This window comes from Littorina saxatilis, linkage group LG2 (genome assembly GCF_037325665.1).
Source record: "Littorina saxatilis isolate snail1 linkage group LG2, US_GU_Lsax_2.0, whole genome shotgun sequence".
In the NCBI taxonomy this organism is placed as follows: Eukaryota; Metazoa; Mollusca; class Gastropoda; order Littorinimorpha; family Littorinidae; genus Littorina; species Littorina saxatilis.
The window spans coordinates 84243535-84258161 of NC_090246.1; the positions used below are offsets into that span (position 1 = coordinate 84243535).

A 14627-nucleotide genomic window follows, 5' to 3' on the forward strand; every position below is an offset into this window, starting at 1 on the left:
GTCTCGCATAAAGAGCTTAAGGCGGTGTGGCAGGAATGCTTAGAGCGGAATCCACACTGAAAAGGATGAAACAGATTCATTTGTTCCATGTATGCCAGTAGGTGTTTTTGTATGTGCTTTTCTAAGGGTTTAGATAGAACAGGTAAGAGGGAAATAGGTCTAAAGTTTTAGCAACTTGACTGGAATCTTGTCTGGACCCATTGACTTCTTATTCGCCATTTGTTCTACCAGTTTTCCTACCTCGTGCACTGAGATTGGAGGAATAGAAAACGTGTCAGTTTGAATCAGCTTTTTTTCAAAACAATCATCCGTATCAAGGGAATCATTCTGATTGAGACAAGATTTTAGGTTGTCTGCTAGCGAAATGAAGTGTTTGTTAAAATCATTTGGAGATATTTGTGAATGAGTATTGGTTGATCCCTTCCTAGATTTATCAAGAATTTCATTCACTGCTCGCCAGATTGTAGCTGTATCCTTTTTTTTCAGAAATCAGTTTATTAAAATATTCTGCCTTTGCTTGTCTCACTGTGTCTAAAACTTCTTTTTTTTCAGTTTATACTCTGTTTTCATGTTGCGCTCTTTAAAATAATCACGCATCGCCATAGCCTCGATAATGTCTGAGGTTAACCAAGGGGGGAGCTGGGGATGTTTCACTCTATGCTGACGTAGTGGTGCGTGTTTATCAATTATTGAACACAAAATATGGTGAAAAATATTGCAAGCGCCCTCTGCGTCACTGCAATTGAATACGCTATAAAATGGGGCTTGGTTAAGGTCAAAGAAAAAGGCAGATTCATCAAAATACTTGAAACTTCTGTATTCGATTGTTGTGTGGCCTTTATGACGTGATTTTGGCAATCTAAGAGAAATCGAGCAAAAAACAGAATGATGGTCACTAAAACTGGAATGCACTACTTGCGCATTTGCAACGATATTCTTACTATCAGTGTAAATATGATCAATCAGGGTTGATGAAGTATTTGTTTCTCTTGTAGGGGTTTTACCAGCTGATGAAGACCAAACAGAGCAGTGGGTGAGAGAGAGAGAGAGAGAGAGAGAGAGAGAGAGAGAGAGAGAGAGAGAGAGAGAGAGAGAGAGAGAGAGAGAGAGAGAGAGAGAGAGAGAGAGAATGCATCCAATTTCTTGTGCACTATTTTAAATACGTGTGTGGGAAGAGGGTAGGGTTGAGAGTTTCAGGTTTGCCACAAAAGAGGTTCCCCAAAGACCAAACTAATCTTCAACTGACCCTGCGTATATTTGCATGATCTGTTATTTCGTTTTTAATATTTTGAATGAATATATCCGACTTCGTGCGCGTGCCCCTCCCTCCTGCTAAAAACAAAACAAAAACAAAAACGGATTCCGTGGCAATTTCTAAGCTCAGACGGCACCAGAAAGCACCAATTCAGTATAGAGTCATAGTGCTTGCTGCCGCGCGAGCCCGAGACAAATTACCCCCTTTCTCTTTGCTACGCTGGCCGCAAAACCCCTCCGCGCGGATGCGTTCCCAGACACCTCGTACGTGGGGCGAATTTGCTTCTTCGGACAAAAAAAAATTCCGGGGGGAAGGGGCATGCCCCCGAATCCCCCTTACAAACTCACTGATCCGCCCCTGTATCTGACAAAAAGTACACGAGTCAAACTCGCTGATCTGGAAAGAAATGCCAAAGTGTCTGATGAGTCTATTCGAAAAATCCACATTCAAAAGTGGTACTAATAATTATCTGCCTTAAAAAAAAAATGTTTTACACTTTATCACACCAAAGAAAACCTTAAAAAAACAATCCCAAAATCGTGAAATAAAACAACAGAATTAACTGACCAAAAATGTACGTTTTAAATCAAAGCGATGCATCACACAAAAATAGTTCAAAGGCTTCCGGTAACAGTTAATCTTCCCTCTTCAGACGGAAAGAAGTAACCTGAAACGTTTAATGCAAAGTGATTGTTCGCAATTGAAAAGTTTCAAAAAAGGAAGTTTTATTTATTCCCCAAAAGAAGCAATTGTTGCTAATTGTACATTGACGCGTTTCAAACATCGTGTGTTTTTAGCTCTAATGGCCCTGTCACACCTTAACGTATTTGCCAGCGTACGCTGACGTATCAACATTTCCCGAAAACGCTGGCATACGCTGAACTATCCATTAGTCAAGTAGCTGTCGAACTCACAGAATGAAACTGAATGCAATGCCATTTTTCAGCAAGACCGTATACTCGTAGCATCGTCAGTCCACCGCTCATGGCAAAGGCAGTGAAATTGACAAGAAGAGCGGGGTAGTAGTTGCGCTAAGAAGGATAGCACGCTTTTCTGTACCTCTCTTTGTTTTAACTTTCTGCGCGTGTTTTTAATCCAAACATATCATATCTATATGTTTTTGGAATCAGGAACCGACAAGGAATAAGATGAAAGTGTTTTTAAATTGATTTCGACAATTTAATTTTGATAATAATTTTTATATATTTAATTTTCAGAGCTTGTTTTTAATCCAAATATAACATATTTATATGTTTTTGGAATCAGAATATAATGGAGAATAAGATGAACGTAAATTTGGATCGTTTTATGATTTTTTATTTTTTTTTTTACAATTTTCAGATTTTTAATGACCAAAGTCATTAATTAATTTTTAAGCCACCAAGCTGAAATGCAATACCGAAGTCCGGGCTTCGTCGAAGATTACTTGACCAAAATTTCAACCAATTTGGTTGAAAAATGAGGGCGTGACAGTGCCGCCTCAACTTTCACGAAAAGCCGGATATGACGTCATCAAAGACATTTATCCAAAAAATGAAAAAAATGTTCGGGGATTTCATACCCAGGAACTCTCATGTCAAATTTCATAAAGATCGGTCCAGTAGTTTAGTCTGAATCGCTCTACACACACACACACACAGACACACACACGCACATACACCACCCTCGTCTCGATTCCCCCCTAGTCTTTCATACTCGGGAGCTTATGTCTGGAACTCGACAGTTTTGCTATGGCCCAAGGGTGTCCGTTCATGAGAGGGACTGCTGTATTCTAATTTGTTATTGTGAATTTTGGAACATTAGGCCCCCCAAAAATAGGTCTGTTTACGGTAACATAGGCTAAAAAAATAGGGTCGGTAGGTCGGGATTTTTTTTTTCCAAAAAACCATATTTTTACGTTATTTTTTTATTTTTTTTTCTTCCCCCAAATGCCAAAAAAAAGTCTTGGGTCGCGCGAAAAAAATAGGGTCTGTCGGGTTACCGTAAACAGACTATTTTTTTTTTGTTTGCCTTAGCAGTCTATCTGTTTTTGGATTTTGTGACAAGATCTGAAAATTGGAGACTTCAACCCATTCAGCCACTGACTGTAGAAGGGGACTACAAGGATAAAAGCTCTAAATGCCTACATATCTCTATAATTTCACCAAGAAAACCCGATATTTTTACGGATTCTGACGGCGTTCGGACAAAAATCGATACTGTTTGGTCGCCGAGACGGCTGGCTAAAAAGAAAAGGTTACCTGGGACACGCACACCCGGATCAGCTTTCACAGTTCAGGACAAGTGCCCTTTGGATTATTGAACCTCTGGGAATAAAAGTAGGACCTAAATGTCAGCGTCCACTTAAACAGACAATGCTTCCCCAGATGTTTGACATTTCACAAGTAATAGAATGCGAAGCATTTGTTAGGTGTAAAAAAAATCTATTCCGCAGTCTATAAATCGACCGACGACTTAGCTTTGACAGCATTTTGTGGCATAGATTGGCAAAAGCTTGTCTGGTTTACACGAATTAAAAGCATAATCCACATTAGGTGGAAACAGAGTTTTGTTTTTTAATTAGTCTAATTTTTGAGTGAGTGTGTGTGTGTGTGTGTGTGTGTGTGTGTGTGTGTGTGTGTGTGTGTGTGTGTGTGTGTGTGTGTGTGTGTTCGCGCAAGTCAATCACTGATCAGTTTATGTTATTAGTGTGCGTGTACGTCTAAATGAAGCAATGCACGTCAATCATGATGGTGTACCAAGAATATCCCAATAGGCTTACTACAGCAAGATTCTCTGCCTGGGTCACGCCCACGGCCACAGACCGGCTCTGTGTGGACAGTATGACCCAACAAATCGCCTTTCGGCCAGGACCTTTTGACCGCCTGTCTCCACCCCCCCCCCCCCCCCCCCCAACCAAACACATGCATAAAGAGTTGAATAATTTTTCTTCTTAGACCGAAAATCTCTCTCTCTCACATACAGACACACATAGGCCTACAGACAGACAGACACACATACAGACAGAAACACATCACACATACAGACAGACACACATACAGACAGACACAGACGCACACACAGACATGTATACACTCACACGTTAAATCCTCCTTTTTATATTAACCGAAGCACACAGTATTCCTTTTTCACACATGCCACAATTTGAACAGGATGTTCTACGCGGCAAGAACTGTACATGAACCACCCTCACCCACATCCCACAACAATGCTCCCCGTATTTCGTCTTCAACGGGAAGCTAAAATTAATTGTCTTATCTCCTGTCACACCCGGCGTAGGCATAAAACACTAAACAGAAAAAGGGTTGAGGGGATGCGTTTTCATGTTCATCTGACGGCCACCACAGATCGCTTTTGTTTCATCTCATTTTTTAATTGCATTGTTGGCTACAGTGCTCGGCTCAATTAAACTTTCCCCAGCTGTCACCTTTGTGCTATATTTCTACAAAGAGGTGGTGCATTTGCATACATTCAATCAAAACCTGTATGTGTCCTTTATCAAGAGCGTTTCTATTTCCAGGCTACATTACATTTTCTTCTACAAGTAATACAATTCATTCTAACCCTACAATCCCACACTTCCAAGTTACAAACGACGACTTAGTCCTTCCCAATAAATAAACAACCCCATCAACTACACACAAAAAAACCACTTAAATTGGAAAATATCTCACAGCAGAAAAACAAGAAGGGCAAAGCCCATACGACTCACATGCTTGACCTTTACATGACCTTGACCTTCAGCTAAACCTAGCAATGACATCATACACTAAGAACTGCTTTACACATTTTTCCTACCAAAATACATGTGACCTTGACCCAAGGTCAAGGTCATCCAAGGTCATGCAACACAAAGCTGTTAATTCAAGACATAGGAAGTACAATGGTGCTTATTGGCTCTTTCTACCATGAGATATGGTCACTTTTAGTGGTTCACTACCTTATTTTGGTCACATTTCATAAGGGTCAAAGTGACCTTGACCTTGATCATATGTGACCAAATGTGTCTCATGATGAAAGCATAACATGTGCCCCACATAATTTTTAAGTTTGAAACAGTTATCTTTCATAGTTCAGGGTCAAGGTCACTTCAAAATATGTATACAATCCAACTTTGAAGAGCTCCTGTGACCTTCACCTTGAAGCAAGGTAAACCAAACTGGTATCAAATGATGGGGCTTACTTTGCCCTATATATCATTTATAGGTGAGGTATTCAATCTCAAAAACTTCAGAGAAAATGGGAAAAATGTGAAAAATAGCTGTTTTTTAGACAACATTTATGGCCCCTGCGACCTTGACCTTGAAGCAAGGTCAAGATGCTATGTATGTTTTTTGGGGCCTTGTCATCATACACCATCTTGCCAAATTTGGTACTGATAGACTGAATAGTGTCCAAGAAATATCCAACGTTAAAGTTTTCCGGACGGACGGACGTCCGGACGGACGGACGGACGACTCGGGTGAGTACATAGACTCACTTTTGCTTCGCATGTGAGTCAAAAAGCGACTGAGCTGAAATGATGGAGAAAACGAGATAAATGCGAACTAATCTTGACACGCACATCACTCAACCTCAAAACGCACACACATTATCTCCTCTCTCCCATCAAAATCCTCACACCCCTATCAATATCTATAGATAATCTTAAAACTCACAGACACACAGGCAACGATCTCTCCTCTCCCAAACCCTCACCACACAAACACCCATCTTACGTTAGTACCCCAATGCTGAAAAATTCGGGTCGCTTCCTCCCAGTGGAAAGCTAGCGGCAACAAGAGTCACGCTACCCGGGTGTGTGCGTGTTTAGGTGTAATCAGCCAGCTGCACTTCTGACAGAATGACAGAGGGCTTTTACGTGCCACAGTGGTGACACGGGGGATGGGACATTAATACCGTCTCTGAGTCTGCACACAAAGTTGACCCGTGTTTTTCATGGCCTGGATTCGAACCCATAACCCAAGGATCACAAGTCCTGTGCTCTACTACTTGATCTACCCGGTCCCCAGACACACACACACTGTGACACAAACACACACACCATCCAAAATCACACACACACACAGTCACAGCCTCCAAAATCACACACACACCATAACACCACCCACCTTGAGGAGAAGGCGAGCTCCGGCCAGCAGGAGAAGAAGCGGGGATACGGAGCTGTTGTGGGGAGGGCCTGCTGCTCACCAGCTGACCCTGAGGTCCTCGGGAGGTCACCAGATCCTGAGGCCGGTCTGCATGTCCTCGACCTGCATCATTGTCCTCAGAATCGTCACAGAATTGCACCATCCTGGGAAGCGATGACGACGCTGTCATATTTACGTGACTTCTGTGGCGCGTGTCCGAGTCGCGAGACTGACTGCGGCGTGGGTGAGGAGGAGGAGGAGGAGGGTGTTCCGGCCCGTCTGCCTCCTCTTCTTCCTCCTCCTCTTCTGCCAGTGCCTCCTCCTCTTCTTCCTCCTCCTCCAGCGCCCTCCTCCCGTCAGTGTCCTCCATTGTATCCCCCTGGCGGTCCGCCTTCCTCCACAGCTCTGTGACATGACAGACATCAAGGGTCAGATGTACAGTGACATGACAGACATCAAAGGTCAGATTACAGTGACATGACACGGACATCTGGGGTCAAATGTACAGTGACATGACACAGACATCAAGGGTCAAATGTACAGTGACATGACACAGACATCAAGGGTCAAATGTACAGTGACATGACACAGACATCAAGGGTCTAATGTACAGTGACATGACACAGACATCAAGGGTCTAATGTACAGTGACATGACACAGACATCAAGGGTAAAATGTACATTGACATGACACAGACATCAAGGGTCAAATGTACAGTGACATGACACAGACATCAAGGGTCAAATGTACAGTGACATGACACAGACATCAAGGGTCAAATGTACAGTGACATGACACAGACATCAAGGGTCAAATGTACAGTGACATGACACAGACATCAAGGGTCAAATGTACATTGACATGACACAGACATCAAGGGTCTAATGTACAGTGACATGACACAGACATCAAGGGTAAAATGTACAGTGACATGACACAGACATCAAGGGTCTAATGTACAGTGACATGACACAGACATCAAGGGTCTAATGTACAGTGACATGACACAGACATCAAGGGTAAAATGTACATTGACATGACACAGACATCAAGGGTAAAATGTACAGTGACATGACACAGACATCAAGGGTCTAATGTACAGTGACATGACACAGACATCAAGGGTCTAATGTACAGTGACATGACACAGACATCAAGGGTCAAATGTACAGTGACATGACACAGACATCAAGGGTCAAATGTACAGTGACATGACACAAACATCAAGGGTCTAATGTACAGTGACATGACACAGACATCAAGGGTCAAATGTACACAGTACAGTGACATGATACAGACATCACGGGTCTTCTTCTTCTTCGTTCATGGGCTAAACTCCCGCGTTCACTCATGCTTTTGCACGAGTGGAATTTTACGTGTATGACCGTTTTTAACCCGCCATTCAGGCAGCCATACGCCGCTTTCGGGAGAAGCATGCTGAGTATTTTCAAGTTTCTGTAACCCACCGAACTCTGACATGGTTAACAGGATCTTTCCGTGTGCACTTGGTCTTGTGCTTGCGTGTCCACACGAACGGGAATAAGGCACCAGCAGGTCTGCACACAAGTTGACCTGGGAGATCTGAAAAATCTCCACCCTTAATCCACCAGGCAGCCGTGGCTGGGATTTGAACTCACGACCTTCCATTTAGGAGGCCGATGTCTTATCCACTAGGCCACTGTGGGTCAAATGTACAGTGACATGAGACAGACATCAAGGGTTAGATGTGTCAATTTCTGCAACTTGGGGCATCGTTAACTGAAGCCTCCAATTTGAGAAACCGGAGGTCATAGTTGAATCAAAATACTTTATCAAACTTTACTATGCTCACTCACTCCCACTTCAAGTTGAATTTCTAAACGTTCAAGGAAGTATCAGTGATAGCACATTGTTAAACAGATGAAAAATAATGGAAAACAGTCTTGGGATGCACATGAACAAATTTTGACTACAGTGACTGTTTTTGCAGAAATGGCCACAATTTAATGTACAGTGACAAGAGACGACACCAATGGTCAAAAGGAGAGTGCCAGTCTTTCATTCCATCTTTTATTCCACGCTGACTATTTCATGGTTCATTTCAACTCAAGGGTTTATGCCTTGACCTGACACCTTACAGAGACTTAGTCAAACTTCTTCCATTGAGAGAATTATTCAAAAAAGGACACTCATGGGCGGGGATGTAGCTCAGTCGGTAGCGCGCTGGATTTGTATCCAGTTGGCCGCTGTCAGCGTGAGTTCGTCCCCACGTTCGGCGAGAGATTTATTTCTCAGAGTCAACTTTGTGTGCAGACTCTCCTCGGTGTCCGAACACCCCCGTGTGTACACGCAAGCACAAGACCAAGTGCGCACAAAAAAGATCCTGTAATCCATGTCAGAGTTCGGTGGGTTATAGAAACACGAAAATACCCAGCATGCTTCCTCCGAAAACGGCGTATGGCTGCCTAAATGGCGGGGTAAAAAACGGTCATACACGTAAAATTCCACTCGTGCAAAAAAAAACACGAGTGTACGTGGGAGTTTCAGCCCACGAACGCAGAAGACAGAAGAAAAAGGACACTCATTTCATCAAAAGATGGAAGTGAAACAAATATCCTGTCTGACTACAGCAAAAGCAGCTTGTACCCAAAAGCCCAGGTTGGATTCAGGAACTGATAACAAATACGATGTTATCATTTCAAAATCGGTTACCAAAAAAAAAGATTTTATATTTAATCCCAATATTAATGATATTATGCATTTATTTTCAAGCGTCCAAGATAAGTTGACCATAATTTCAATCATTTGATTGAAAAATGATGTTGTGACAATGCCGCCTCAACTTTTGTATATAAAAAAAGCAAAATATGACGTCCTGAAAGACATCAACAAAATGGGGAGAGAAAAACATCGCAGGATATCATCTGGAAAAAATGTGTATGTGAAGTTTAATGGAGATCTGTCTACTTGTAGTAGTTTTTTGGGGGGATTCTCTATACACACCCACTCACCACTACCTTAGTCTCAATTCCCAGCCTATGTAAAAAACATTTAGTCAAAACTTCAGACTAAATGTAAAAAAATAACATTCAAAAGCTGCAACTTGTACAAGGTAGTCAACATACACTCAACCCTCAACTAAAAAAAAGAATCCAAGTAAAAGGCTTTGGGAAACATACAATAAATTCTGCATGCCATCAAGTAAAGCCATTCCTTCTTGTAATAACAAGGAAGTGTATTTTCATTACAAATTTACATAATTACTCTAAAGTAACGATACTCCTTTCACTAATGGGGTGAAAAATCCCTCAATAGCACAGAACACTTGAGATCTCTAATAGCACAGAACACTTGAGATATTCAGAAACATTGAATATCATCACCGCCTGCATATCATCATCGCCTGCACTTCAGCATTTTTATACCTTTCAGCACTAGGTGTACTTTAAAAAAAAAAAAAGCAGAGTAAAATGTACAATTCAGTGGCTAACTCTTATTATTTTATCTTATACATCATGAGAATGGTTTAAAAACAATCTGCCCCCTTTTACAAAATAATAAAATAAAAAGAAACAAAGAAAGAAAAAAAAAGAAAACAATTTGCATGAAGCAATATAAATACATTTAGTCATGAAATTCACTAAAGGGAAGATACGTCATCAAAGTCAAAGACATTAAGTTTAATTAATCGAAAAACAACCGCTTGGGGATATCATCTGGAAGAAATGTGCATGTACAATGTACAGTTTCAGGAAGATCTGTCCAGTAGTTACCTGGGAATCACTCTACACACACACATACACCACCATCCTCATTTCGATTCCCAGTCTATCTGATAACATTGAGTCAAAACTTGACTAAATGTAAAAAAAAGGTAAATTATGAGAAGTGGGGTGGAGTAAAAAGACAGCAAGTATTTCTTTTTATATAACATAAATCTGAACATTTTCCACTTTAGAAAAAACAATTCTCTTAACCACAAGCTAGTTGTACAGTACTTAACACACTTCCCCAGCAAACAGTGGAAGTTTTTTGGGGTCTGTTTTTTTTATTTTTTTTTGTTTGTTGTAGTCTTCACATCACAGTTGGTAACAGATGTTTCAAAGTGCTTTATGTTCTGATGATTAAAGAGGAAACTATTTTTCTGCATTTTAGCTATATCCAACACAGGCTGTTCATTTAACTGAACAAAAATTAAGTATAATAGTTTAAACCAAAAGTGCATTCACATGACTAAGACTACAAGTAGATTCCATGAGAAAAAAAAGGTACTCAGAATTCTTAATTACACTGTTAGTGGTCTGTAACACGTTTCAATGATGGTGAATAAAGCAACCTCAAAACAAATACCCGTTGTCTTTATTTCAGTTGCGTTCAAATCATGAGTCAAACAAAACTATATACTGTAAAATACAGTAATATTTCAATGTTGAAAAAGAACCTCAACTTCAAAAATCACAAAAATAATACCATCACATAAAACTCATTCCACTTAAAGGTTCTTGAAATACAGCTTTCATCTGTCTGGTGTGAAAATCACACCCACATTACTCAATCTCATTATCTGGCATATGATTCTTGGAGATAAATAAGGGATTAACAGTTGTTTGGTTTGAGTTTGTTATATATTTTAAAGATCTGTGTATAGTTAACACTACAGTTTGAGTTAAAACTTTTTCATAATGTCTGTCACTATACTTATCTAGGCCAAATACTGTGCTGAAAGCAAGAGTACATTATAACTCCCATACTAACTGCGCATGCTGTTTCCCACTTTCAGCGTTTGCGGAGCAGCTACAAATAAAATCAATTTCTCTATCGCAATGTCTGGGTCATATTTCGTCCTGGCAAGTTGCGTAAACATTGAATTAGGCAGTAATATAAACTGGGCCTGCCTACGCAACTGAATATTCTGATCGAACTTACACTAGAGAAGAAACACGAAGCCACGCGTTCATTGGTCAATAAGTGTCACACTGACCTCTTAAACCGTACTTGCCTGGGGCATTGCCACACCAGAAATACCCCTTTTTTAACCTCATTAGCACCAGATCACACTGTCCACTGTACTGGTCATCACCACAACAAGTCTCTCTGGGCCCAAGTTCCATTCAAAACCACTGTCGGTCGAGTGAGCAAGCACAGACAGGGCCGAGAATGGGGCCGAAATCAGTTTGTGCCAACAGGATTCCAGCGCGATCGTTTACACGCGGAACCACGGTAGTCAAGCAAGTGCGGCCGCTGTCACGATCGAAACACACTTCGCTAGCTAAACAAAAGTAGCGGCTGACACTGAGGAATCTTACCTGCCTTTCCTGGGGCTACATGTAACGAGCAGCAAGGTGCTGAAGCGCTGCAGACGGCAATTCAAAGGACACTTTACGTGACACACTCCACCTTGACTCACCACAAGTGACCTAATTTTTCACTGCGTGACCCGTATTTCCCAGACAGATCTCCTTTCCAAGACTGCGGGCCAACCGCCAGTCGGCATACACGCTGATTATTCGGCTTGCCGTTACCAAGCAAAAAATCCAACATTCGACACAGCGTTTTTCATTCTTCCGACACAGCTACGATTCCAATATGGCATAAAAGAGCTTTTGCATTATAAATGCATCGAGCCAGTGACCCAGTTGCTGAACAAAGCGCAATGTGTGCGGCATGTCAAACTGGGTGATGTGTAAGAAAACGTCCCAGATGATCAAACTTGAGACACACTTTGTCGAAAAAGCAAGAAAAAGTCAGTGGAAATAGAAATTGATCAGGCAGCACACGGCTTGTCCTGTCTGATCACTGTACTTACGATGCGGGACAGGGACCTGTGCTTCACCCGCGGGTGACCGACTTTTCTCCATCTCCATGTGACCCACTTCTGCTCCGGACCCGTGGCCAACTATTTCCCAGCATTCGCCTAGCAAAATGGCGGGACGGGACGCCTACTTTAGATTTGGCCCATAAATTTCACATAAATTCAACATAATTTGCGCATAGACTACGATGCGTTCTTATCGTATGATCAAGAATCATTTTGGCACATACTGTGTGTGTTGCATGTTCACATTTTGCACAGTCCGGCAAATCCCTCTCCTCATTCACAAGTGACGCCGTAATCGCGTACAACACAGGCGCTAGAAAATGATGTAAATTTCGGATTCCCTTCAACGAACACTTTCTCAGTACATTTTTCATGATACATTGTACTGCTTCGGACGACGCGAAAACAATGCAGGTTAAGACGTATAGTCAGTCGATATATCGATGCCTGGTTATCAAAGAAACAAAACTGAACAATGCAAATCAGTAAGTGCGCTGCATCCGCGGTCAGCCGCCGCCGTGTGCGTTCAAGTTGAACAGTTTCTTAGTTTGGTGTTAGCTTTTTTTTTAATTGCCTTAGTGTCAAGGTGCCCGAAAAAGAGCAACGTACGCAAGACACTTATTCTCGCGCAAGAGTTCAAGAAAGACAACTTCGTCGACAGCCTAAAACATTGTGCAAGTACAAAACACAGTCGTCTCCCATTAGCAACGGGCAGCGATTTTCCATCAGCAAACTACTTTATTCACACCCATGGATCGATAAAACAGACGCAAATGAAACAAAACACGCTCTTCACACACATACACACACCGTCACACACACACACACACACACACACACACATACACACACGCACACACACAGAGGGACACACATACGAACACGCTACACTGACACAGGGACTCAGTGACACGCATACGAACACACTACACACACACACATATGACGGCTTACTAGTGCCAAAACCTCATAATTGTAATTATCAAGGGAAAATTACTAATTTTCCCTTGATAATTACCATTTTCACGTGTTTATTACTAATTTTCCCGGGAAAATTACTAACTTTCACCTGTTAATTACTAATTTTTAGTTTTGGCTCACTTCCTGACGGATTGCTAGTGCCAAAACTAAAAATTAGTAATTTTCCCGTGAAAATGAGTACTAACAGGTGAAAACAGTAAATGACAGCGTTAATTAGTAATTATCACGTGATAATGGGTAACCCCAGGTTTTGGCACTAGTAAGCCGTAATAGGGCTTACTACTGCCAAAACCTCATAATTGTAATTATCGAGGGAAAATTAGTAATTTTCCCTTGATAATTACCATTTTCACATGTTAATTACTAATATTCCCGGGAAAATTACTAACTTTCACCTGTTAATTACTAATTTTTAGTTTTGGCTCACTTCCTGACGGATTGCTAGTGCCAAAACTAAAAATTAGTCATTTTCCCGTGAAAATTACTAATTATCCCGTGAAAATGAGTAACTAACGAGTGAAAACAGTAACTGACAGCGTTAATTAGTAATTATCACGTGATAATGGGTAACCCCAGGTTTTGTCACTAGTAAGCCGTCATACCCTGAGGACAAAATTCGTAACGTATATATAATGAGAGCGCTGCCAAAAATGCCAAAATGTGCACTCGATCGCTTGTACTTTTAAAGAAAAGTTAAATATAGAATGACGTCAAGAGCGAGAATGTATGACGGCTTACTGGTGCCAAAACCTGGGGTTACCCATTATCACGTGATAATTACTAATTAACGCTGTCAGTTACTGTTTTCACTCGTTATATGACGGCTTACTAGTGCCAAAACCTGGGGTTACCCATTATCACGTGATAATTACTAATTAACGCTGTCAGTTACTGTTTTCACTCGTTAGTTACTCATTTTCACGGGATAATTAGTAATTTTCACGGGAAAATGACTAATTTTTAGTTTTGGCACTAGCAATCCGTCAGGAAGTGAGCCAAAACTAAAAATTAGTAATTAACAGGTGAAAGTTAGTAATTTTCCCGGGAAAATTAGTAATTAACACGTGAAAATGGTAATTATCAAGGGAAAATTACTAATTTTCCCTTGATAATTACAATTATGAGGTTTTGGCACTAGTAAGCCCTATGACGGCTTACTAGTGCCAAAACCTGGGGTTACCCATTATCACGGGATAATTACTAATTAACGCTGTCAGTTACTGTTTTCACCTGTTAGTTACTCATTTTCACGGGAAAATTACTAATTTTTAGTTTTGGCACTAGCAATCCGTCAGGAAGTGAGCCAAAACTAAAAATTAGTAATTAACAGGTAAAAGTTAGTAATTATTCCGGGAAAATTAGTAATTTTCCCGGGAAAATTAGTAATAAACACGTGAAAATGGTAATTATCAAGGGAAAATTACTAATTTTCCCTTGATAATTACAATTATGAGGTTTTGGCAC

The 14627-nt window shown here is 41.0% G+C and overlaps 1 protein-coding gene across 2 annotated transcripts in view; it reads right to left on the reverse strand.

Moving 5' to 3' along the window:
* Positions 1–12347, reverse strand: part of LOC138959965 (ecdysone-induced protein 78C-like) — a 60519-nt gene extending 48172 nt beyond the window's left edge. Inside the window, exons 1-2 of one of the 2 annotated variants that reach the window (XM_070331667.1) lie at positions 12171–12347; positions 6367–6789 (exon numbers count right to left, since the gene is read on the reverse strand). In XM_070331667.1, the coding sequence (XP_070187768.1) occupies positions 6367–6789; positions 12171–12228 (481 nt within the window). In that variant the 5' untranslated portion in view covers positions 12229–12347. Of the gene's footprint in view, positions 1–6366; positions 6790–11670; positions 11865–12170 lie in introns of those variants that run through there. The other variant, XM_070331668.1, reaches the window with a different exon arrangement.
* Positions 12348–14627: the final 2280 nt, after the last annotated feature.